Source organism: Osmerus eperlanus, chromosome 17 (genome assembly GCF_963692335.1).
Source record: "Osmerus eperlanus chromosome 17, fOsmEpe2.1, whole genome shotgun sequence".
NCBI lineage: Eukaryota > Metazoa > Chordata > Actinopteri > Osmeriformes > Osmeridae > Osmerus > Osmerus eperlanus.
This window is the reverse complement of record NC_085034.1, coordinates 194,886-217,980: the sequence shown is the minus strand read 5'-3', so window position 1 is coordinate 217,980 and position 23,095 is coordinate 194,886. Positions and strand designations below refer to the sequence as shown.

Sequence of the window (23,095 nt, the reverse complement as noted above, 5' to 3'; positions counted from 1 at the left end):
ACAATCAACTCGTTCCTCATTTAGATTTTTAAACACGGTAGAGAAAGAGCGTGTTGGTTCGGCGACTGGAGAGGATTGTCCGGTGATAGTATTGATCACCGTGTTAAGCTGAACCTTTTGACATGTGAAACATATTTCTACTTTTGTAAATTAAACAAAAAACAAAACTATTTTACTGCAACACGGTGTAAAGAACCATCTCTACAGTGCAGTGACATGTGTAATAGCTGAAATTTACCTTGTTCAGCCTAGTGCTTTAGAAGGGATGTGTGTATGTATTTTGTCATCATGACACATTTCCAATACACAATGGATAAAGAACGTCAACATTTAATTTATTTCTCATGATATAAAACAGATGATAGGAACATTTGCATATTGACTCTAATAATAACTTTTATAATGTTATAATATCAGCTCTTGTCAGGCTATGGTGTACATCATTTACACAACAAACTTTTTTTTACAATTTGTACATGTTTCTAAGTCCTGGTGTAACAAAAATCCATCTTATTGCTTTTTATATTCTATAGTCTGCAGTCTGATCAACAACTTCAAACTAGACAGAACAAAACACAACCCTACGTTTCATACACGTCCGTCTATACGTTAACTAGCAGTTGAGCACTCCACTGGCATACTCCCTGTCACTGACCATCAGATAAATAAACCCAGTCTTACTCAAATATAAAACTCTCTCCTTAAGCAACGAGTGGCACCTACTGGAAGCACCAGCCCACGGAATACTTCTTTATAATATCAGGAATATTAAAAAATATGTTCGATGATAGCTTACAAACTGTGAAGGAACAGCGAGGTGCAAATATGTGAAAATATAGAAAAGGGTTCAAGTTCTGCCCTCAGCTGCAGGAAGCACCGATAGTCACTAGTGTCACCACACGGAGTGCGCTGCATGTGTGGAGAGGCTGGAGTGCTGCATGGGAGAGGCTGGAGCGCTGCATGGGAGAGGCTGGAGCGCTGCATGGGAGAGGCTGGGGCGCTGCATGGGAGAGGCTGGAGTGCTGCATGGGAGAGGCTGGAGCGCTGCATGGGAGAGGCTGGGGTGCTGCATGTGTGGAGAGGCTGGAGTGCTGCATGGGAGAGGCTGGAGTGCTGCATGGGAGAGGCTGGAGCGCTGCATGGGAGAGGCTGGAGCGCTGCATGGGAGAGGCTGGAGCGCTGCATGGGAGAGGCTGGAGCGCTGCATGGGAGAGGCTGGAGCGCTGCATGGGAGAGGCTGGAGCGCTGCATGGGAGAGGCTTGAGCGCTGCATGGGAGAGGCTGGAGCGCTGCATGTGTGGAGAGGCTGGAGTGCTGCATGGGAGAGGCTAGAGTGCTGCATGGGAGAGGCTGGAGCGCTGCATGGGAGAGGCTGGAGCGCTGCATGGGAGAGGCTGGAGCGCTGCATGGGAGAGGCTGGAGCGCTGCATGTGTGGAGAGGAGCCTCTAAATGCTTATAACCCTAACCCTGTACAGTCCTCCTCAGTGCTTCAAACACCTAACATATACACACCAACTGGAAACAATAACCCTGTAATAACAGGTGCAGTAGTAGTAATAATAATAACAATAATAATAATTAATTTTCTATATCTTTCTATATCTGTGTGGGTAAGATATTGGCATCACAGTAAAAATATGTTGTCTGTCTGCATGTCTGTCTGGTCTGTCTGTCTGTCTCTCAGTCTGGTTTGGTCTATGGTCTGGTATAATATGGTATACGATATATAGGCATGTGTTGTCACTCTGTAGGAGTGTAAACACGGAGCCCAGAGAGCAGACGCCATCTTGGTTCTGTAAGAGCCATCTTGGATGTTGTTGCCAAAGTCCCATCTCATTGGTCAGCAAGGTCAACACTCTGTGGGGGTAGATTCACAGCTTTACTCTATCTGCAGTTTAGGTGTTTGCTGCTTTAGATAGAGACATCTGCTAAATGATGTGGACGTCTCACCGTCTAAACACACATGAAGTGTGACCCATCTGGGAGCTGTGTGGGACTGGAGGAGGGGGGCTGGCCTTTCACTGGACACACACACATACAATCATTAACACTCAGGTGGTATTCCCCTATTAAGTTTATTTAAGTGCAGCATGGTTTAATGATGCCTGCTAGGTTCTACATATTTCACAATGTCATTGAGCTGTGTGCGTTAGACTGGGTCTGAGGTGTGTGTGTGTGGTGTGTGTGAGGTGTGTGTGTGGTGTGTGAGGTGTGTTCTCTCACCAGACACCAGGATGTTATTGTTGTGTTTGCTGTCGTCATAAGAGACTGTAATGTTCTCCTCCTCCACCTCTTCCTGTTTCTCCTCCTCTTCCTCCTCCACCTCCTCCTGTTTCTCCTCCTCTTCCTCCTCCACCTCCTCCTGTTTCTCCTCCTCTTCCTCCTCCACCTCCTCCTGTTTCTCCTCTAGGACCTCATTTGCAGAAGGTTGTCTGGAACAGAGAGAAGGTTGTCTGGAACAGAGAGGACCAAAGTAGCCTACCTGGTCGAGGTGTGTGTGTGTGTAGCCTACCTGGTAGGGGTGTGTGTGTGTGTGTGTAGCCTACCTGGTCGAGGTGTGTGTGTAGCCTACCTGGTAGGGGTGTGTGTGTGTGTGTGTAGCCTACCTGGTAGGGGTGTGTGTGTGTGTAGCCTACCTGGTAGGGGTGTGTGTGTGTGTGTGTGTAGGCTACCTGGTAGGTGTGTGTGTGTGTGTGTGTAGCCTACCTGGTAGGGGTGTGTGTGTGTGTGTGTGTAGGCTACCTGGTCGAGGTGTGTGTGTAGCCTACCTGGTCGAGGTGTGTGTGTGTGTAGCCTACCTGGTCGAGGTGTGTGTGTAGCCTACCTGGTAGGGGTGTGTGTGTGTGTGTGTAGCCTACCTGGTAGGGGTGTGTGTGTGTGTAGCCTACCTGGTAGGGGTGTGTGTGTGTGTGTGTGTGTAGCCTACCTGGTAGGGGTGTGTGTGTGTGTAGCCTACCTGGTCGAGGTGTGTGTGTGTGTAGCCTACCTGGTCGAGGTGTGTGTGTGTGTGTAGCCTACCTTGTCGAGGTGTGTGTGTGTGTGTAGCCTACCTGGTAGGGGTGTGTGTGTGTGTGTGTGTAGCCTACCTGGTCGAGGTGTGTGTGTGTGTGTAGCCTACCTGGTCGAGGTGTGTGTGTGTGTGTAGCCTACCTGGTAGGGGTGTGTGTGTGTGTAGCCTACCTGGTCGAGGTGTGTGTGTGTGTGTAGCCTACCTGGTAGCGGTGTGTGTGTGTGTAGCCTACCTGGTAGCGGTGTGTGTGTGTGTGTGTAGCCTACCTGGTAGCGGTGTGTGTGTGTGTGTGTAGTCTACCTGGTAGCGGTGTGTGTGTGTGTGTAGCCTACCTGGTAGTGGTGTGTGTGTGTGTAGCCTACCTGGTAGGGGTGTGTGTGTGTGTGTGTGTAGCCTACCTGGTAGCGGTGTGTGTGTGTGTGTAGCCTACCTGGTAGCGGTGTGTGTGTGTGTAGCCTACCTGGTAGGGGTGTGTGTGTGTGTAGCCTACCTGGTAGGGGTGTGTGTGTGTGTGTGTGTGTAGCCTACCTGGTAGGGGTGTGTGTGTGTGTGTGTGTAGCCTACCTGGTAGGGGTGTGTGTGTGTGTGTAGCCTACCTGGTAGGGGTGTGTGTGTGTGTGTGTGTGTGTAGCCTACCTGGTCGAGGTGTGTGTGTGTAGCCTACCTGGTAGCGGTGTGTGTGTGTGTAGCCTACCTGGTAGCGGTGTGTGTGTGTGTGTGTAGCCTACCTGGTAGCGGTGTGTGTGTGTGTGTAGTCTACCTGGTAGCGGTGTGTGTGTGTGTGTGTAGCCTACCTGGTAGTGGTGTGTGTGTGTGTAGCCTACCTGGTAGGGGTGTGTGTGTGTGTGTGTGTAGCCTACCTGGTAGCGGTGTGTGTGTGTGTGTGTAGCCTACCTGGTAGCGGTGTGTGTGTGTGTAGCCTACCTGGTAGGGGTGTGTGTGTGTGTAGCCTACCTGGTAGGGGTGTGTGTGTGTGTGTGTGTGTAGCCTACCTGGTAGGGGTGTGTGTGTGTGTGTGTGTGTGTGTGTGTGTAGCCTACCTGGTAGGGGTGTGTGTGTGTGTGTAGCCTACCTGGTAGGGGTGTGTGTGTGTGTGTGTGTAGCCTACCTGGTAGGGGTGTGTGTGTGTGTGTAGCCTACCTGGTAGGGGTGTGTGTGTGTGTGTGTGTGTGTAGCCTACCTGGTCGAGGTGTGTGTGTGTGTGTAGCCTACCTGGTAGCGGTGTGTGTGTGTGTAGCCTACCTGGTAGCGGTGTGTGTGTGTGTGTGTAGCCTACCTGGTAGCGGTGTGTGTGTGTGTGTGTAGTCTACCTGGTAGCGGTGTGTGTGTGTGTGTGTAGCCTACCTGGTAGTGGTGTGTGTGTGTGTAGCCTACCTGGTAGGGGTGTGTGTGTGTGTGTGTGTAGCCTACCTGGTAGCGGTGTGTGTGTGTGTGTGTGTGTAGCCTACCTGGTAGCGGTGTGTGTGTGTGTAGCCTACCTGGTAGGGGTGTGTGTGTGTGTAGCCTACCTGGTAGGGGTGTGTGTGTGTGTGTGTGTGTAGCCTACCTGGTAGGGGTGTGTGTGTGTGTGTGTGTGTGTGTGTAGCCTACCTGGTAGGGGTGTGTGTGTGTGTGTAGCCTACCTGGTAGGGGTGTGTGTGTGTGTGTGTGTGTGTGTGTAGCCTACCTGGTAGGGGTGTGTGTGTGTGTGTAGCCTACCTGGTCGAGGTGTGTGCAGAGTTTTGGAGATCTGTTTGAGGCCTGAGGATTTCCACATCCTGGGGCGGCGCTGTCTGCTACAACACACACACACCACACACACACCACACACACACCACACACACACCACACACACACACACACACCACACACACACCACACACACACCACACACACACACACACACACACACACCACACACACACCACACACACACCACACACACACCACACACACACCACACACACACACACCACACACACACACACACACACACACACACACACCACACACACACCACACACACACCACACACACACCACACACACACCACACACACACCACACACACACCACACACACCACACACACACATTTGTTAATCTCAGAACATATAGTGCCGGAGGTCAGTGAATCTCAGGGGTTGATGTTGGCTGGCTGTGCAGGCCAGGGTGGCTGATCCTGGGTTAAATCCCTCAGATAACCCCCAACTCTACATTTTATGTTTTTATTTTTGTATTATTATGAAAAGCCTAGACAGTTTGTTCATGGCTAGGTAGCTAGTATGTTCATGGAAGATGTGTTAACTATGGGATGGCAACACCTGCTGATCCTTATTTGATATTTGGTATATATACCTATCAACGAGTGTGAGTGAGTGAGTGAGTGAGTGAGTGAGTGTGTGTGTGTGTGTGAGTGTGTGTGTGTGTGTGTGAGAGTGTGTGTGTGTGTGTGTGAGAGTGTGTGTGTGTGTGTGTGTGTGTGTGTGTGTGTGAGTGAGTGTGTGTACCTCTGAGTGGGACATAAAGCTCTCGGTGGCTTCAGACTGGACCTCCTCCCCACATGGCAGCTTCCCCTCTTCAGTCTGCTCTTCCTCCTCTACCTTCATCTCCCCAGCCCCGGCCCCGGCCCCAGCCCCAGCCCCAGCCCCGGCCCCGGCCCCAGCCCCGGCCCCAGGACCCTGGTCCAGGGTGGAGAGGTCCAGGCTGGTCTGGTCTCTGATCTTTTCCAGCTCCCTCAGAGCAGCGTCCAGATCCTAAAGACCGAGACACACACACTCCTCAACAAACCCAGCCTGCACACACACACACTCCTCAACAAACCCAGCCTGCACACCTGCACACACACACACACTCCTCAACAAACCCAGCCTGCACACACACACACTCCTCAACAAACCCAGCCTGCACACACACACACACTCCTCAACAAACCCAGCCTGCACACACACACACTCCTCAACAAACCCAGCCTGCACACACACTCCTCAACAAACCCAGCCTGCACACACACACACTCCTCAACAAACCCAGCCTGCACACACACACACTCCTCAACAAACCCAGCCTGCACACACACACACTCCTCAACAAACCCAGCCTGCACACACACACACTCCTCAACAAACCCAGCCTGCACACACACACACTCCTCAACAAACCCAGCCTGCACACACACACACTCCTCAACAAACCCAGCCTGCACACACACACACTCCTCAACAAACCCAGCCTGCACACACACACACTCCTCAACACACCCAGCCTGCACACACACACGTTGAGGTGGAGGGGGGAGTACCTGTGTCGAGGTAGAGGGGGGAGGGGGGGAGGGGTCTCTCCTCTTGTCTCTCATTGTGGCCTGCTGGTGTCTCCTGATGCGCTCCAGTTGCTCCTCAACGCTCATTCGTGCCCTACCACTCTCTCTCTCCCTCTCTCCTGCGCTCGCCTGCTCCACCACGCTGCGCGGGTTAGGGTGCCCCTACACACACCAGGTAGAGCACCAGGTCACCACTACTAGCTAGTATCACTCACTGCACCAGGGCTAGCTAGCATCACTCACTGCACCAGGTCTAGCTAGCATCACTCACTGCACCAGGGCTAGCTAGCATCACTCACTGCACCAGGGCTAGCTAGCATCACTCACTGCACCAGGTCACCACTACTAGCTAGCATCCCTCACTGCACCAGGGCTAGCTAGCATCACTCACTGCACCAGGGCTAGCTAGCATCACTCACTGCACCAGGGCTAGCTAGAATCACTCACTGCACCAGGGCTAGCTAGCATCCCTCACTGCACCAGGGCTAGCTAGCATCACTCACTGCACCAGGGCTAGCTAGCATCACTCACTGCACCAGGGCTAGCTAGCATGACTCACTGCACCAGGGCTAGCTAGCATCCCTCACTGCACCAGGGCTAGCTAGCATCACTCACTAGACCAGGGCTAGCTAGCATCACTCACTGCACCAGGGCTAGCTAGCATCACTCACTGCACCAGGGCTAGCTAGCATCACTCACTAGACCAGGGCTAGCTAGCATCACTCACTGCACCAGGGCTAGCTAGCATCACTCACTGCACCAGGGCCAGCTAGCATCACTCACTAGACCAGGGCTAGCTAGCATCACTCACTGCACCAGGGCTAGCTAGCATCACTCACTGCACCAGGGCTAGCTAGCATCACTCACTGCACCAGGGCTAGCTAGCATGACTCACTGCACCAGGGCTAGCTAGCATCACTCACTGCACCAGGGCTAGCTAGCATCACTCACTACATCAGGGCTAGCTAGCATCACTCACTCAGATGAGGGGGTCTGGGGTGTTGGAGAGAGGGGGGGTTTTATGACTCACGTTGGCGTGATGAGTTTCAGGCTTCTTCCTCAGAGTGACGTAGGAGGAGACAAGGTCCTGTGGGGGGGACGGGGGGGACCTCGTCCTGGGGGGCACCACACCCACGGGGTGGAGGGGGGGTCCTGCTGGGGGCAGCACACAGTTCATACTTGAACACTACACACCCTCACATACATGATCCTTTAGAGGCTGTGAGGCTGGGGTCATTAGATGCTGTGAGGTCAGTACCTTTAGAGGCTGTGAGGCTGAGGTCGTTAGAGGCTGGGGCCTGTCTCTCGGTGGGGGGGTTAGAGTTTCTCCTGTCCTCTCCCGTGTTCTCTCCTGCCTCCTCCTTCACCGTGGTCAGTTCTGGCTCACTCTTACACAGGCGGTAATCTGTACCCTGGGGGCAAGAAGGGGGGGGGGTTACGATACACCTTGGAACACACACACATCTTCACACACACACACACATCTTCACACACACACACACATCCTCACACACACACATCCTCTCACACACACACACACACACACATCCTCTCACACACACACACATCCTCACACACATCCTCACACACACACACACATCCTCTCACACACACATCCTCTCACACACACACACATCCTCACACACACATCCTCACACACACACACACGAGAGGTGGACTGACGCAAGGACTGATGAGTCACATGACAGCGAGCAGAGGCAAGTGAAGATGAGGGAACTGTCACTATCATCACTATTATCATGTTCTTCATCATCTTCATCAACACCATCATCACCGTCACTATAAGCATCATCATCATCTTACTCCAACAGCGATGGAGAGAGGGAGGAGCTAAAGGACAGGCTCTGGGATGAAATGATTGGTTGCAGATGGAGGCGGGGCACATCGGCGGGGATGATGAGCCAATGGGAGGAGGCTGGGGGAGAGGCTGAGTGGTGAAAGGTTGCGGCGTCTTACGCTGTGCGTCCCATTCCTGGCGCTGGGCTTGCGGTCGTCTGACCAGAGAGGGGCCGGGCAGGGACCAAGGGGCGGAGCCAGGGGCGGGGCCAGGGGAGGGGGGCGCTGGGAGGAGTCATAGGACTGGGGGAGGGGGCGCTGGGAGGAGTCATAGGACTGGGGGAGGGGGGGCTGGGAGGAGTCATAGGACTGGGGGAGGGGGGGCTGGGAGGAGTCATAGGACTGGGGGAGGGGGCGCTGGGAGGAGTCATAGGACTGGGGGAGGGGGCGCTGGGAGGAGTCATAGGACTGGGGGAGGGGGCGCTGGGAGGAGTCATAGGACTGGGGGAGGGGGCGCTGGGAGGAGTCATAGGACTGGGGGAGGGGGGGCTGGGAGGAGTCATAGGACTGGGGGAGGGGGCGCTGGGAGGAGTCATAGGACTGGGGGAGGGGGCGCTGGGAGGAGTCATAGGACTGGGGGAGGGGGCGCTGGGAGGAGTCATAGGACTGGGGGAGGGGGCGCTGGGAGGAGTCATAGGACTGGGGGAGGGGGGGCTGGGAGGAGTCATAGGACTGGGGGAGGGGGGGCTGGGAGGAGTCATAGGACTGGGGGAGGGGGCGCTGGGAGGAGTCATAGGACTGGGGGAGGGGGGGCCGGGGGGGTGCGGGGGTTTCCCCCTCCCGGAGTAGGCTGGGGCACGGTAACAGCACCGGCTATCAACAACAACAACAACAACAATGCGATTAGAGAAGCTGAACCCCCTACTAACCCCTCACCCTAACCCTCACCCTAACCCTAACCCCCTACTAACCCCTCACCCTAACCCTCACCCTCACCCTAACCCTCACCCTAACCCTAACCCCCTACTAACCCCTCACCCTAACCCTCACCCTCACCCTCACCCTAACCCTCACCCTAACCCTAACCCCCTACTAACCCCTCACCCTAACCCTCACCCTAACCCTCACCCTCACCCTAACCCCTCACCCTAACCCCCTACTAACCCCTCACCCTAACCCTCACCCTAACCCTAACCCCTCACCCTAACCCCTCACCCTCACCCTAACCCTAACCCTCACCCTAACCCCTCACCCTAACCCCTCACCCTAACCCCTCACCCTAATCCTCACCCTAACCCTCACCCTAACCCCTCACCCACCCTAATCCTCACCCTAACCCTCACCCTAACCCCTCACCCTAACCCACCCTAACCCTCACCCTAACCCCTCACCCTAACCCACCCTAATCCTCACCCTAATAACCCTAACCCTAACTAACCCCTCACCCTAACCCTCACCCTAACCCTCACCCTCACCCCTCACCCTAACCCACCCTAATCCTCACCCTAATAACCCTCACCCTAACCCTAACCCCTCACCCTAACCCCTCACCCTAATCCTCACCCTAATAACCCTCACCCTAACCCTAACCCCTAACCCTAACCCTCACCCTAACCCCTCACCCTAACCCACCCTAATCCTCACCCTAATAACCCTCACCCTAACCCTAACCCCTCACCCTAACCCTCACCCTAATAACCCTCACCCACCCTAACCCTCACCCTATTAACCCTCACCCTAATAACCCTAAACATCACCCACCCTAACCCTAATAACCCACACCCTAATAACCCTAAACATCACCCACAATAACCCTAACCCCTCACCCTAACCACCCTCACCCACCCTAACCCTAATAACCCTCACCCTAATAACCCTAACCCTAATAACCCGCACCCTAATAACCCTAAACATCACCCACCCTCACCCTAATAACCCTCACCCTAATAACCCACACCCTAATAACCCTAACCACACAACCTCTTACTGCTCTGAGAGAGGTGGACACACACACAGACTGAGGCTGAGAGTTGAACTCACCTTGTTGTTGTTGAGGCTGGAGACCAGGACTCCTGTCCAGAGAGAGAGGATGTTAGATACATACCACTGACAGAGACCTCAGTGTGTGTGCATGTGAACATGTGAGGTCACCAGTGTGTGTGGGTGTGTGTGTGTGTGTGTGTGTGTGCATGTAAGGCAGGGGTGGGGAACGTCCGGCCCGAAATCATTTGGTCCGGCCCGCCATGGCACTGCAGGAACCATGTTATTAGGGGCATTATTCGTTGGCAGCAGCACTATTTTAATATGTGGAAGAGGACCGTGGAGGCGCGCAGCGTTGCGTACCAATGTACCAAAAAATGTCGCTCGCGCGCTCTGCACGTATTAAGGTAAGTGTGGAATTCCTTTCTAGCGAATCAAACCCAGAATACGTTGTTGGTTTGGGCTAAGCCCCGAATGTTTACAACGTATGGCTCCGCGCCTGATTAACACTCAGATCGATAAGCAGTCTCAAAAATGGTAGCAATATAAAAAATAATACGATCCCTTTCCATGATACCCCCCAAGAAATGTTCGATGCACCCCTAGTCAAAGCAGGCTGCATCCGTGCCAGCTAACATCACAAACCTCACCAAAGAGAAGCAGTTCCAACCATCACATTAGGGGTGAGTTAATTAAATGTTTGACCAAATATAGCAGGCACATTTTTAAGTTGATAATTATGTACGGCCCCGAATGATTTAATAAATATCCAAATGGCCCTTGGCAGAAAAAAGGTTCCCCACCCCTGATGTAAGATCACCAGTGTGTGTGCATGTAAGATCACCAGTGTGTGTGCATGTGAGGTCACCAGTGTGTGTGCATGTGAGGTCACCAGTGTGTGTGTGAGCATGTGAGGTCACCAGTGTGTGTGCATGTGAGGTCACCAGTGTGTGTGCATGTGAGGTCACCAGTGTGTGTGTGAGCATGTGAGGTCACCAGTGTGTGTGCATGTGAGGTCACCAGTGTGTGTGCATGTGAGGTCACCAGTGTGTGTGTGAGCATGTGAGGTCACCAGTGTGTGTGTGTGCATGTGAGGTCACCAGTGTGTGAGCATGTGAGGTCACCAGTGTGTGTGTGTGCATGTGAGGTCACCAGTGTGTGAGCATGTGAGGTCACCAGTGTGTGAGCATGTGAGGTCACCAGTGTGTGTGCATGTGAGGTCACCAGTGTGTGTGTGCATGTGAGGTCACCAGTGTGTGAGCATGTGAGGTCACCAGTGTGTGAGCATGTGAGGTCACCAGTGTGTGTGCATGTGAGGTCACCAGTGTGTGTGTGCATGTGAGGTCACCAGTGTGTGTGTGAGCATGTGAGGTCACCAGTGTGTGTGTGCATGTGAGGTCACCAGTGTGTGTGTGAGCATGTGAGGTCACCAGTGTGTGTGTGTGCATGTGAGGTCACCAGTGTGTGAGCATGTGAGGTCACCAGTGTGTGTGTGTGCATGTGAGGTCACCAGTGTGTGAGCATGTGAGGTCACCAGTGTGTGTGCATGTGAGGTCACCAGTGTGTGAGCATGTGAGGTCACCAGTGTGTGTGTGCATGTGAGGTCACCAGTGTGTGTGTGAGCATGTGAGGTCACCAGTGTGTGAGCATGTGAGGTCACCAGTGTGTGTGCATGTGAGGTCACCAGTGTGTGTGTGAGCATGTGAGGTCACCAGTGTGTGAGCATGTGAGGTCACCAGTGTGTGTGCATGTGAGGTCACCAGTGTCACTGCTCTTCTTGTTCTTAGCCAGAGCCTCCATCACGTCCTGGATCCTCCACAGCTCCCTCTGGATCTGAACATGCTGCTGGCTGGGAGGCTCTGTCTGCACACACACACACAACTTATCATGAGTGCATGGGTATGTGTTTGTGAGGTGTGTGGTGTGAGGTGTCTGGTGTGTGGTGTGTGGTGTGTGGTGTGAGGTGTCTGGTGTGTGGTGTCTGGTGTGTGGTGTGAGGTGTGTGGTGTGAGGTGTGTGGTGTGTGGTGTGAGGTGTCTGGTGTGTGGTGTGGGGTGTGAGGTGTCTGGTGTGTGGTGTGAGGTGTGTGGTGTGAGGTGTCTGGTGTGTGGTGTCTGGTGTGAGGTGTGTGGTGTGTGGTGTGTGGTGTGTGGTGTGTGGTGTGAGGTGTGTGGTGTGTGGTGTGTGGTGTGAGGTGTCTGGTGTGAGGTGTGTGGTGTGTGGTGTGAGGTGTGAGGTGTCTGGTGTGTGGTGTGTGGTGTGAGGTGTCTGGTGTGTGGTGTGTGGTGTGAGGTGTGTGGTGTGAGGTGTGTGGTGTGTGGTGTGTGGTGTGAGGTGTGTGGTGTGAGGTGTGTGGTGTGTGGTGTGAGGTGTCTGGTGTCGGGTGTGTGGTGTGAGGTGTGTGGTGTGAGGTGTGTGGTGTGAGGTGTGTGGTGTGTGGTGTGAGGTGTCTGGTGTGTGGTGTCTGGTGTGTGGTGTGAGGTGTGTGGTGTGAGGTGTCTGGTGTGTGGTGTGTGGTGTGTGGTGTCTGGTGTGTGGTGTGAGGTGTGTGGTGTGTGGTGTGTGGTGTCTGGTGTGTGGTGTGAGGTGTCTGGTGTGTGGTGTGAGGTGTGTGGTGTGAGGTGTGTGGTGTGTGGTGTGTGGTGTGAGGTGTGAGGTGTGTGGTGTGAGGTGTGTGGTGTGTGGTGTGAGGTGTGTGGTGTGAGGTGTCTGGTGTGTGGTGTGAGGTGTGTGGTGTGTGGTGTGTGGTGTGAGGTGTCTGGTGTGTGGTGTGAGGTGTGAGGTGTGTGGTGTGAGGTGTGTGGTGTGTGGTGTGTGGTGTGAGGTGTGTGGTGTGAGGTGTGAGGTGTCTGGTGTGTGGTGTGTGGTGTCTGGTGTGTGGTGTGAGGTGTGTGGTGTGTGGTGTGAGGTGTCTGGTGTGAGGTGTGTGGTGTCTGGTGTGTGGTGTGAGGTGTCTGGTGTGTGGTGTGAGGTGTCTGGTGTGAGGTGTGTGGTGTGAGGTGTCTGGTGTGTGGTGTCTGGTGTGTGGTGTGAGGTGTGTGGTGTGAGGTGTCTGGTGTGTGGTGTCTGGTGTGTGGTGTGAGGTGTGTGGTGTCTGGTGTGAGGTGTCAGGTGTGAGGTGTCTGGTGTGAGGTGTGTGGTGTGAGGTGTCTGGTGTGTGGTGTGAGGTGTCTGGTGTGAGGTGTGTGGTACCTGTGGGCTGCCCAGGGTCTCCAGCTGGCTGAGCAGGCTGGTCTTGGCCAGACAGACAGCAGCCTGCAGCCTGTCATGCTCCCTCCTGGAGCGCTCCAATTCCTGCACACACACACGCTCGTCAGAGGCAGGGAGTGTGCGTGTGTATACATGTGTGTGTGTGTGAGGCAGGTGTGTGTGTGTGTGAGAGAGAGCCTCACAGCGGTGACTCTCGACAGCTCTCTACAGGTTCCAAGAAGGCCGCTCTGTAGCACATCCCTCTGCTGGACCAGGGCCCTCTGCCCCGGGTCGCTCTGCCCCGGGCCGCTCTGCCCCGGGCCGCTCTGCCCTGGGGAGTGCTGCTCCAGCTCCAGGCTGGCCGAAAGCAGGGCCGTCTCCAGGGTGTGCTGCAGAGACAGGAGGGAGGAGGGGGGAGAGAGGGGAGGTAGGAGCCAGTTAAGGTGGAGGAGGAGAGAGGAAGAGGAGGAGGAGAGGGAGGAGGAGGAAGAGGAGGATGAGAGGAAGGAGGAGAAAGAGGAGGAGAGGGAGGAGGAAGAGGAGGAGGAGAGGGAGGAGGAGGAAGAGGAGGAGGAGGAAGAGGAGAGAGGAGAGGGAGGAGGAGGAAGAGGAGGAGGAGAGGGAGGAGGAGGAAGAGGAGGATGAGAGGAAGGAGGAGAAAGAGGAGGAGAGGGAGGAGGAAGAGGAGGAGGAGAGGGAGGAGGAGGAAGAGGAGGAGGAGGAAGAGGAGAGAGGAGGAGAGGGAGGAGGAGGAAGAGGAAAAGGAGGAGGAAGAGGAGGAGAGGGAGGAGGAGAGGGAGGAAGAGGAGGAGGAGAGGGAGGAGGAGAGGGAGGAGGAGGAAGAGGAGGAGGAGGAAGAGGAGAGAGGAGGAGATGGAGGAGGAGGAGAAAGAGGAAAAGGAGGAGAAAGAGGAGAGGGAGGAAGAGGAGGAGGAGAGGGAGGAAGAGGAGAGTGGGTAAGGTCTCCTACCTTCTCTCTGTGGAGTTGCTGTAGTTTGTCCTCTTGTGTTCTCACTGCTTTGTCCTGCTCACACAGTCTGCTGAGCTTGGTCTGATACACACACACACACATAAGGATTAGATTAAACACAAACATACTTTAGAGTAGAGGAGCTGTAGAGGAGCTGTAGAGAACAGAGGACATCTTACATCTATGTCCAGTTCCTCTGGCCTGGCCTGTATGTCCAGTTCCTCTGGCCTGGCCTGTATGTCCAGTTCCTCTGGCCTGGCCTGGCCTGTGTTGTCTCTCTGGTCCTGTGGAGTCTGCAACAAGGACACTGTCACACACAGATAGACTGATGGATAGATAGATAATATCAGAGAGACTGGAGGGGATGGGCTGAGATGGGAGTGGGGATGGAGTTAGTGCTGGGGACGAGGATGAGTCTGGGGGTGAGTCTGGGGATGAGTCTGGGGATGAGGCTGGGGATGAGGCTGGGGATGAGGCTGGGGATGAGGCTGGGGATGGAGTTAGTTCTGGGGATGAGTCTGGGGATGAGTCTGGAGATGAGTCTGGGGATGAGTCTGGGGATGAGTCTGGAGATGAGTCTGGGGATGGGAGTGGGGATGGAGTTATTGCTGGGGATGAGTCTGGGGATGAGTCTGGAGATGAGTCTGGAGATGAGTCTGGAGATGAGTCTGGGGATGAGTCTGGGGATGAGTCTGGGGATGAGTCTGGGGATGAGGATGGGAGGCTGTAAGCGCTACCCCCTGGATCTTCCTGTCAGAACAGCAGCTAGAAAGCATGACTAATGAACACCTGTACAGGACTAATGAACACCTGTACAGGACCTGGGCTGAATACAGTCATCACACACTGTCACCCCTCGCTCATGACTCACACTGCTGAGACTGCTGTTAATTAAGACAAAGTCGATCAGAAACAGGAAGGTTGTCCCTGATTGGACACTCTCTGAACACAGACAACCAAACCAGCCTTGTGCAGATGTAAACAACAACAATCTAAGTTAGTAAACAATGTAACAACACCACCAGGAAGGAATACCACCGACTGACTAATCGGACAACCAGCTAAACAGCCTGGATGGATGGATCCATGTACGCTAAACAGCCTGGATGGATGGATGGATGGATGGAGGAAGGGAGGGAGGAGAGGTTGTATCACCAGGATCTTACTTGCTGGTACAGTTGTGGCCTGGGTGCTGAATTCTCTATCATTGTGTGAATCATGAAGATAAGAGGCTCGTTCTCCTTCATCTGACCGGCAGCGGGAGGGGAGCAGCGGGAGGGGAGCAGCGGGAGGGGAGCAGCGGGAGGGCAGCAGCGGGAGGGGAGCAGCGGGAGGGGAGCAGCGGGAGGGCAGCAGCGGGAGGGGAGCAGCGGGAGGGGAGCAGCGGGAGGGGAGCAGCGGGAGGGGAGCAGCGGGAGGGGAGCAACAGCAACACAGGAGTTAGAGGGACAGCTCTTCCACAGATAAACACAGGAGTTAGAGGAACAACTCTTCCACAGCTGAACACAGGAGTTAGAGGGACAGCTCTTCCACAGCTGAAGACTGGAGGACTGAGAAGTGTTGAGGCTCGTTAGCAGACAAGGAGAAGCTGGGGTTGTTGTTGGTGTGTTGGGGTTGTGGTAGTATTTCCTCTCTTTCCTGTCTCCTAACTGTGGGAACACTGACGTGATGTGAGCTGATACAGACACCATGTCCAGACGCAGGACTCCAGGTTACTACCCCAGACTGGATTACTGATCTGCATGCATTCATGTATGACTGCCTGCAGCTACACATATTTCGGGTCAACATTTTTGGATCAAAATTACACTCGAATTTGAGCAGCCTGCATTTAGTTGTATTTGAATTTGATTTTTTATTTTGCAATTTCGGGATCTGAACTTTACTGTTCGAATTTGAGCAACCTGAATGTCCGAAACTCCACTGGCCTTCCTTTACAGTACTGTAGCCAGTGGAGTTTAGAGGGCTACAGGACTGTAAAGGAAGGCCAGTGGAGTTTAGAGGGCTACAGTACTGTAAAGGAAGGCCAGTGGAGTTTAGAGGGCTACAGGACTGTAAAGGCAACAACAGAGACATCAGTAGAGTACAGTTGCAGTAAAGTACATAGTTAGTATACAGTGTACATAGGATGAATCATTTCAATAGAGATAGTTCAGCTGAGACTGGATTAGGGATGGTGGCGAAAAATCGGGTATATAAAAATAGTTGTAGAGATTAGAAACAGTGGGGAAGAGAGACAGTAGAGACTGTAGAGTAGACAGACACAGGAGAGTAGAGACATACGAGTAGACACAAGAGATTAGACGCAGGAGAGTAGACACAGGAGAATAGAGACTGTAGAGTAGAGACTGTAGAGTAGACACAGGATAATAGAGACTGTAGAGTAGAGACAGGAGAGTAGACACAGGAGAGTAACAGTAGAGTTACTCTAGACAGGAGAGTGCTCCTCACCTGGCTGTCCAGGTACATGAGGTTTCTTTGGATGTGATGAGACAGAACATCACTCTGTCATCCGCAGCGGAAAGGAGAGAGAGGTAGGGTTAGGGTTAGAGTAGGAGGAGAGAGAGGTAGGAAGAGAGAGGTAGAGAGGAGCAGAGAGAGGTAGAGAGTAGGAGGAGAGAGGTAGGAGGAGAGAGGTAGAGAGTAGGAGGAGAGAGAGGTAGAGAGGAGCAGAGAGAGGTAGAGAGTAGAGAGTAGGAGGAGAGAGGTAGGAGGAGAGAGGTAGAGAGTCGGAGGAGAGAGGTAGAGAGTAGAGAGAGGTAGAGAGTAGGAGGAGAGAGAGAGGTAGGAGGAGAGAGGAGATAGGAGATAGGGAGGAAGGGAGGGAGGAGAGAGAGACAGAGAGGAATAATATTAATTAGTGAGAGATTAATAAATAGAAGAATAGGAAAGAGAAAGGAGATTTCAAGCAGACAGATACACAGAGATGCAGCCCAGGAACAAGAAAATGAAGAGAGGAGGAGAAGGAGGAGGTAGAGGAGAAGGAGGAGGAAGTGGTAGAGGAGGAGGTGGTAGAGGAGGAGGAGGTGGTAGTGGTAGAGGAGGTAGTGGTAGAGGAGGAGGTGGTAGAGGAGGAGGAGGTGGTAGTGGTAGAGGAGGTAGTGGTAGAGGAGGATGTGGTAGAGGAGGAGGAGGTGGTGGTAGAGGAGGAGGTGGTAGTGGTAGAGGAGGAAGAGGTGGTGGTAGAGGAGGAGGTGGTAGAGGAGGAGGAGGTGGTGGTAGAGGAGGAGGTGGTAGTGGTAGAGGAGGAAGAGGTGGTGGTAGAGGAGGAGGTGGTAGAGGAGGAGGAGGTGGTGGTAGAGGAGGAGGTGGTAGAGGAGGAGGAGGTGGTGGTAGAGGAGGAGGTGGTAGAGGAGGAGGAGGAGGTGGTAGAGGAGGAGGAGGTGGTGGTAGAGGAGGAGGTGGTAGAGGAGGAGGAGGTGGTGGTAGAGGAGGAGGTGGTAGAGGAGGAGGAGGTGGTGGTAGAGGAGGAGGTGGTAGAGGAAAAGGAGGTGGTGGTAGAGGAGGAGGTGGTAGAGGAGGAGGAGGTGGTGGTAGAGGAGGAGGTGGTAGAGGAGGAGGAGGTGGTGGTAGAGGAGGAGGTGGTAGAGGAGGAGGAGGAGGTGGTAGAGGAGGAGGAGGTGGTGGTAGAGGAGGAGGTGGTAGAGGAGGAGGAGGTGGTGGTAGAGGAGGAGGAGGTGGTGGTAGAGGAGGAGGTGGTAGAGGAGGAAGAGGTGGTGGTAGAGGAGGAGGTGGTAGAGGAGGAAGAGGTGGTGGTAGAGGAGGAGGTGGTAGAGGAGGAGGAGGTGGTGGTAGAGGAGGAGGTGGTAGAGGAGGAGGAGGTGGTGGTAGAGGAGGAGGTGGTAGAGGAGGAGGAGGTGGTGGTAGAGGAGGAGGAGGTGGTGGTAGAGGAGGAGGTGGTAGAGGAGGAGGAGGTGGTGGTAGAGGAGGAGGTGGTAGAGGAGGAGGAGGTGGTGGTAGAGGAGGAGGTGGTAGAGGAGGTGGTGGTAGAGGAGGAGGTGGTAGAGGAGGAGGAGGAGGTGGTAGAGGAGGAGGAGGTGGTGGTAGAGGAGGAGGTGGTAGAGGAGGAGGAGGTGGTGGTAGAGGAGGAGGAGGTGGTGGTAGAGGAGGAGGTGGTAGAGGAGGAAGAGGTGGTGGTAGAGGAGGAGGTGGTAGAGGAGGAGGAGGTGGTGGTAGAGGAGGAGGAGGAGGTGGTAGAGGAGGAGGTGGTAGAGGAGGAAGAGGAGGTGCTAAAGGAGGAGGTGGTGGTGGTAGAGGAGGAGGTGCTAAAGGAGGAGGTGGTGGTGGTAGAGGAGGAGGAGGTGGTGGTAGAGGAGGAGGTGCTAAAGGAGGAGGTGGTGGTAGAGGAGGAGGTGCTAAAGGAGGTAGTGGTGAGCCGCCAGTCTGCTCTACTCCAGTGTGCTTTAAGACCATCCAGACCCACACAGCTGAATAGGCCAGGTCAGGCCAGACAGCACTGGAGAGAGCAGGAATTACTGTATCCTTCACACAGATACATGCTGCCTTAGAGAGGATGGATGTGGCAATGCAACACACACACATGCATGGTACACAGCACACCCGTGCAGGTGCTGACCTTGGCGTTGGGCGTGTCCCTGCTGAGGCAGAGCAGCTGAGTCAGGGACAGCTGCCTGGCGCTGCTCAGCTCTGACTGCTGCCTACGCAGCTGGATCAGGAGCAGGGTCAGCTCTTCAGACTGCACACACACACACACACACACACACACACACACACACACACCATCCACATACACACACCATCCACATATTTTCTTAAGATGACTTGTAGAGGGCCCCGATGTTATGGCTGCAACCTGAACAGCGATCCCAGACATTCACACTAATATCCAGAACACACCTCTCCAGCTGCCCTCTCTCTGCCTGCCTCTCTGCCTCCTAAATAGTAATCACCCTGCCGCTACACTGCTGTTATCATGAAACTAGAGTGTGATGGAAGCTAAGGAATATGATTATAAAACAGAACAACAGAAAGACCTCTGGTAATCTTTTTACCCTTCAGAGAGGGACAGAGAGAAGGGAGGAGAGAGAGAGAGACAGAGAGAAGGGAGGAGAGAGAGAGAGAGAGAGAGAAGGGAGGAGAGAGAGAGACAGAGAGAAGGGAGGAGAGAGAGAGAGACAGAGAGAAGGGAGGAGAGAGATAGAGACAGAGAGAAGGGAGGAGAGAGAGAGAGACAGAGAGAAGGGAGGAGAGAGAGAGACAGAGAGAAGGAAGGAGAGAGAGAGACAGAGGAAAAAAGTCAGGTGGCTAAGCGGTTAGGGAATCGGGCTAGTAATCAGAAGGTTGCTGGTTCGATTCCTGGCCATGCAAAATGACGTTGTGTCCACTTCACCCTACTTGCCTCGGGGGAATGTCCCTGTACTTACTGTAAGTCGCTCTGGATAAGAGCGTCTGCTAAATGACTAAATGTAAATGTAAAAAAGAGAGAGAGAGAGAGAGAAAGAGAGACAGAGGAAGAAAGAGTGAGAGGAAGAGAGAGAGAGAGAGAGAGAGAGAGAGAGAGAGAGAGAGAGAGAGAGAGAGAGAGGAAGAGAGGGAGCGAGAGAGCTGCTCACCGTCTTGCCCTGCAGGGATTGGGCTGAGATGGGCGGGGCAGGCAGGGCAGGGGGGAGGGACCTGCGCTCCGCAGGGTGCTGAGGACACAGTCATCACAGCTGCTACTGTCACATACTCTGAGTGCGGTTCACCTTAGTGTGGTGTGTCCTATGAGAGTGTATGAGTGTGTCACCTTGGCGTGGTGAGGTCTGTGCCGGCGGTCGATGCTCAGGTCTCCTCTGTAGTCAGGGGAGGTGATCTCACAGCGGGGGGCGGGGGGCAGGGCCTGGCGCGGGGGGGAGAAGGAGCTGTAGAGAGAGCCGTGAGAAGGGGAGGGGGGGACGGCGTGGGGGCGGGGCGGTGCGGGGTGGGCCCTGGTCCTGGGGCTGGGCAGGGTGGAGCAGCGTGTGGGCGGGGCGGGGGTCAGTGCCAGGCTGTTGCGGGAGCAGGCTTGTCTCTGCTGCCACTCGTACAGCTGCCACATGGTGTCGTCCCGCATGGAGCGCCGCTTCTCCGCTGCCGTGAGGGGCGTGGCCTGGGGGGCAGGGCGCAGGGCGTGATCGTACAGGGAACCCGCCACGCTGCACACACTGTCCGGCCGTGGAAGCACCTTCCGGGGGAGCGTACGGTAGCCCTCCGGGTAGTGGGGTGGCGGGGCGCGATGGCTCGGCATGTTCCTGGGAAGCGTCTGGTAGGACACCATGCTGGGGGATGGGAGCAGCTCATGTCACCAGGCCATGTCACCAGGCCATGTCACCAGCTCATGTCACCAGCTCATGTCACCAGCTCATGTCACCAGGCCATGTCACCAGCTCATGTCACCAGCTCATGTCACCAGGCCATGTCACCAGGCCATGTCACCAGGCCATGTCACCAGCTCATGTCACCAGGCCATGTCACCAGGCCATGCCACCAGCTCATGTCACCAGCTCATGTCACCAGGCCATGTCACCAGGCCATGTCACCAGCTCATGTCACCAGCTCATGTCACCAGCTCATGTCACCAGCTCATGTCACCAGGCCATGTCACCAGCTCATGTCACCAGCTCATGTCACCAGCTCATGTCACCAGGCCATGTCACCAGGCCATGTCACCAGCTCATGTCACCAGCTCATGTCACCAGGCCATGTCACCAGGCCATGTCACCAGCTCATGTCACCAGCTCATGTCACCAGGCCATGTCACCAGCTCATGTCACCAGCTCATGTCACCAGGCCATGTCACCAGCTCATGTCACCAACTCATGTCACCAGCTCAGTTCACCAGCTCATGTCACCAGCTCATGTCACCAGGCCATGTCACCAGCTCATGTCACCAGCTCATGTCACCAGGCCATGTCACCAGGCCATGTCACCAGCTCATGTCACCAGGCCATGTCACCAGGCCATGTCACCAGCTCATGTCACCAGCTCATGTCACCAGGCCATGTCACCAGCTCATGTCACCAGCTCATGTCACCAGCTCCCCACACACACACACACACACACACCTACCTCCCCACACACACCCCTACCTCCCCACACACACCCCTACCTCCCCCACACACACACACACCCCTACCTCCCCACACACACACACACACCCCTACCTCCCCACACACACCCCTACCTCCCCACACACACCCCTACCTCCCCACACACACCCCTACCTCCCCACACACACCCCTACCTCCCCACACACACCCCTACCTCCCCACACACACACACACCCCTACCTCCCCCACACACACACACACACCCCTACCTCCCACACACACACACACACACCCCTACCTCCCCACACACACCCCTACCTCCCCACACACACCCCTACCTCCCCACACACACCCCTACCTCCCCACACACACCCCTACCTCCCCACACACACACACACCCCTACCTCTCCACACACACACCCCTACCTCCCCCACACACACACACACCCCTACCTCTCCACACACCTCTACCTCCCCACACACACACACACACCTCCCCACACACACACCTACCTCCTCACGTCCTCATCTGGTCCCCTGGTCTTCTGAGTTCTGACCCAGTGTTCCAGCTGCTGCATGGAGCTGGTTCTGGACAGGCCTGTCTCTGGCTCCGGAGCCTGGGCCTTTCCTGGGCCTCTCCCAAGGGTGCCCCCCACCTCCCCTGGGATGCAGTCCCCCGGCCGCTCCCCGGGGCCGTTGAGCTGGGCCTGGCGGCAGGCAGAGACGGAAGCGGCGATGGCGGCGGCCTGGGCGGGGAGCAGCTTGATGCTGCTGATGTTGGTGAGAGGTCGCTCACAGCTACCGTCTCTCTGGAAACCGTCTCTCTGGAAACCGTACTTATCTCCTTGGACGCGCAGGGTGCCATACTTGTCCACTACCCTGTGGCTGCTGTAGTCTCCTTCCTTAACAGTAGCATACTTGTGGCTGCTGTAGTCTACTTCCTTAACAGTGGCATACTTGTCTCCTCGGTAGGTCCTGTACTTGTCCTCTCCTTCTCTGAGAGAGAGCTGTCTCCTGAGCTCCTTCTGTAGAGCGTGTTTTTGTTGGTCTCTCTGCTGGTCTCTCTGGAGGGTGTGACAGTCTCTCTGCTGGTCTCTCTGCTGGTTTCTCTGGAGGGTGTGACAGTCTCTCTGCTGGTCTCCCTTCTGGTCTCTCTGGAGGGCGTGACAGTCTCTCTGCTGGTCTCTCTGCTGGTCTCCCTTCTGGTCTCTCTGGAGGGCATAACAGTCTTTCTGCTGGTCTCTCTGCTGGTCTCCCTGCTGGTTTCTCTGGAGGGTGTGACAGTCTCCCTGCTGGTCTCTCTGCTGGTCTCTCTGGAGGGTGTGACAGTCTCTCTGCTGGTCTCCCTGCTGGTTTCTCTGGAGTGTGTGATGGTCTCCCACCCTCTCCAGCGCGTACTTCTCTCCATCTCTTGTCAACAGGTACTTCTCTCCGTCTTTGGAAGGAGCATATTTCTCCTCCATCTGGGCTGCGCGGTCTTCCCCTGCTTCCTGCCCCGCAGTCTTCCTCTCCTCCTCCCGGTGCAGCAGGAGCCTCTCTCCGTCTCTCTGCAGCGTGTAACTCACCCCGTCCTGCAGTTACATTCATATTACTACTAATAATCACATTCATATTACTACTAATAATCACATTTATATTACTACTGCTACTACTAATAATCACATTCATATTACTACTAATAATCACATTCATATTACTACTGCTACTACTAATAATCACATTCATAGTACTACTAATAATCACATTTATATTACTACCAATAATTACATTCATATTAGGGTGTGCCTGCCTTCGGCCAGATATTTTACTCTCTCTAGTATTTCA

General features: G+C 54.6%; 1 protein-coding gene across 4 annotated transcripts in view; it reads right to left on the bottom strand.

The window, feature by feature from the left end:
* Positions 1-310: 310 nt before the first annotated feature.
* The window catches only part of LOC134037955 (pleckstrin homology domain-containing family A member 5-like), a 40,616-nt gene continuing 17,831 nt past the window's right edge, over positions 311-23,095 (bottom strand). Inside the window, exons 13-33 of one of the 4 annotated variants that reach the window (XM_062483527.1) lie at positions 21,785-22,842; positions 19,990-20,500; positions 19,817-19,894; positions 18,820-18,939; positions 16,695-16,748; positions 15,410-15,490; positions 14,423-14,536; positions 14,244-14,324; positions 13,477-13,662; positions 13,277-13,378; positions 11,845-11,947; positions 10,145-10,176; positions 7,566-7,719; positions 7,338-7,462; positions 6,290-6,469; positions 5,664-5,744; positions 5,499-5,615; positions 4,710-4,786; positions 2,225-2,433; positions 1,952-2,022; positions 311-1,858 (exon numbers count right to left, since the gene is read on the bottom strand). In XM_062483527.1, coding sequence (XP_062339511.1) covers positions 1,955-2,022; positions 2,225-2,433; positions 4,710-4,786; positions 5,499-5,615; positions 5,664-5,744; positions 6,290-6,469; positions 7,338-7,462; positions 7,566-7,719; positions 10,145-10,176; positions 11,845-11,947; positions 13,277-13,378; positions 13,477-13,662; positions 14,244-14,324; positions 14,423-14,536; positions 15,410-15,490; positions 16,695-16,748; positions 18,820-18,939; positions 19,817-19,894; positions 19,990-20,500; positions 21,785-22,842 — 3,531 coding nt within the window. In that variant the 3' untranslated portion in view covers positions 311-1,858; positions 1,952-1,954. Of the gene's footprint in view, positions 1,859-1,951; positions 2,023-2,224; positions 2,434-4,709; positions 4,787-5,498; positions 5,636-5,663; positions 5,745-6,289; positions 6,470-7,337; positions 7,463-7,565; positions 7,720-10,144; positions 10,177-11,844; positions 11,948-13,276; positions 13,379-13,476; positions 13,663-14,243; positions 14,325-14,422; positions 14,537-15,409; positions 15,491-16,694; positions 16,749-18,819; positions 18,940-19,816; positions 19,895-19,989; positions 20,501-21,784; positions 22,843-23,095 lie in introns of all 4 variants that reach the window. The other 3 variants (XM_062483528.1, XM_062483526.1, XM_062483529.1) reach the window with 3 other exon arrangements.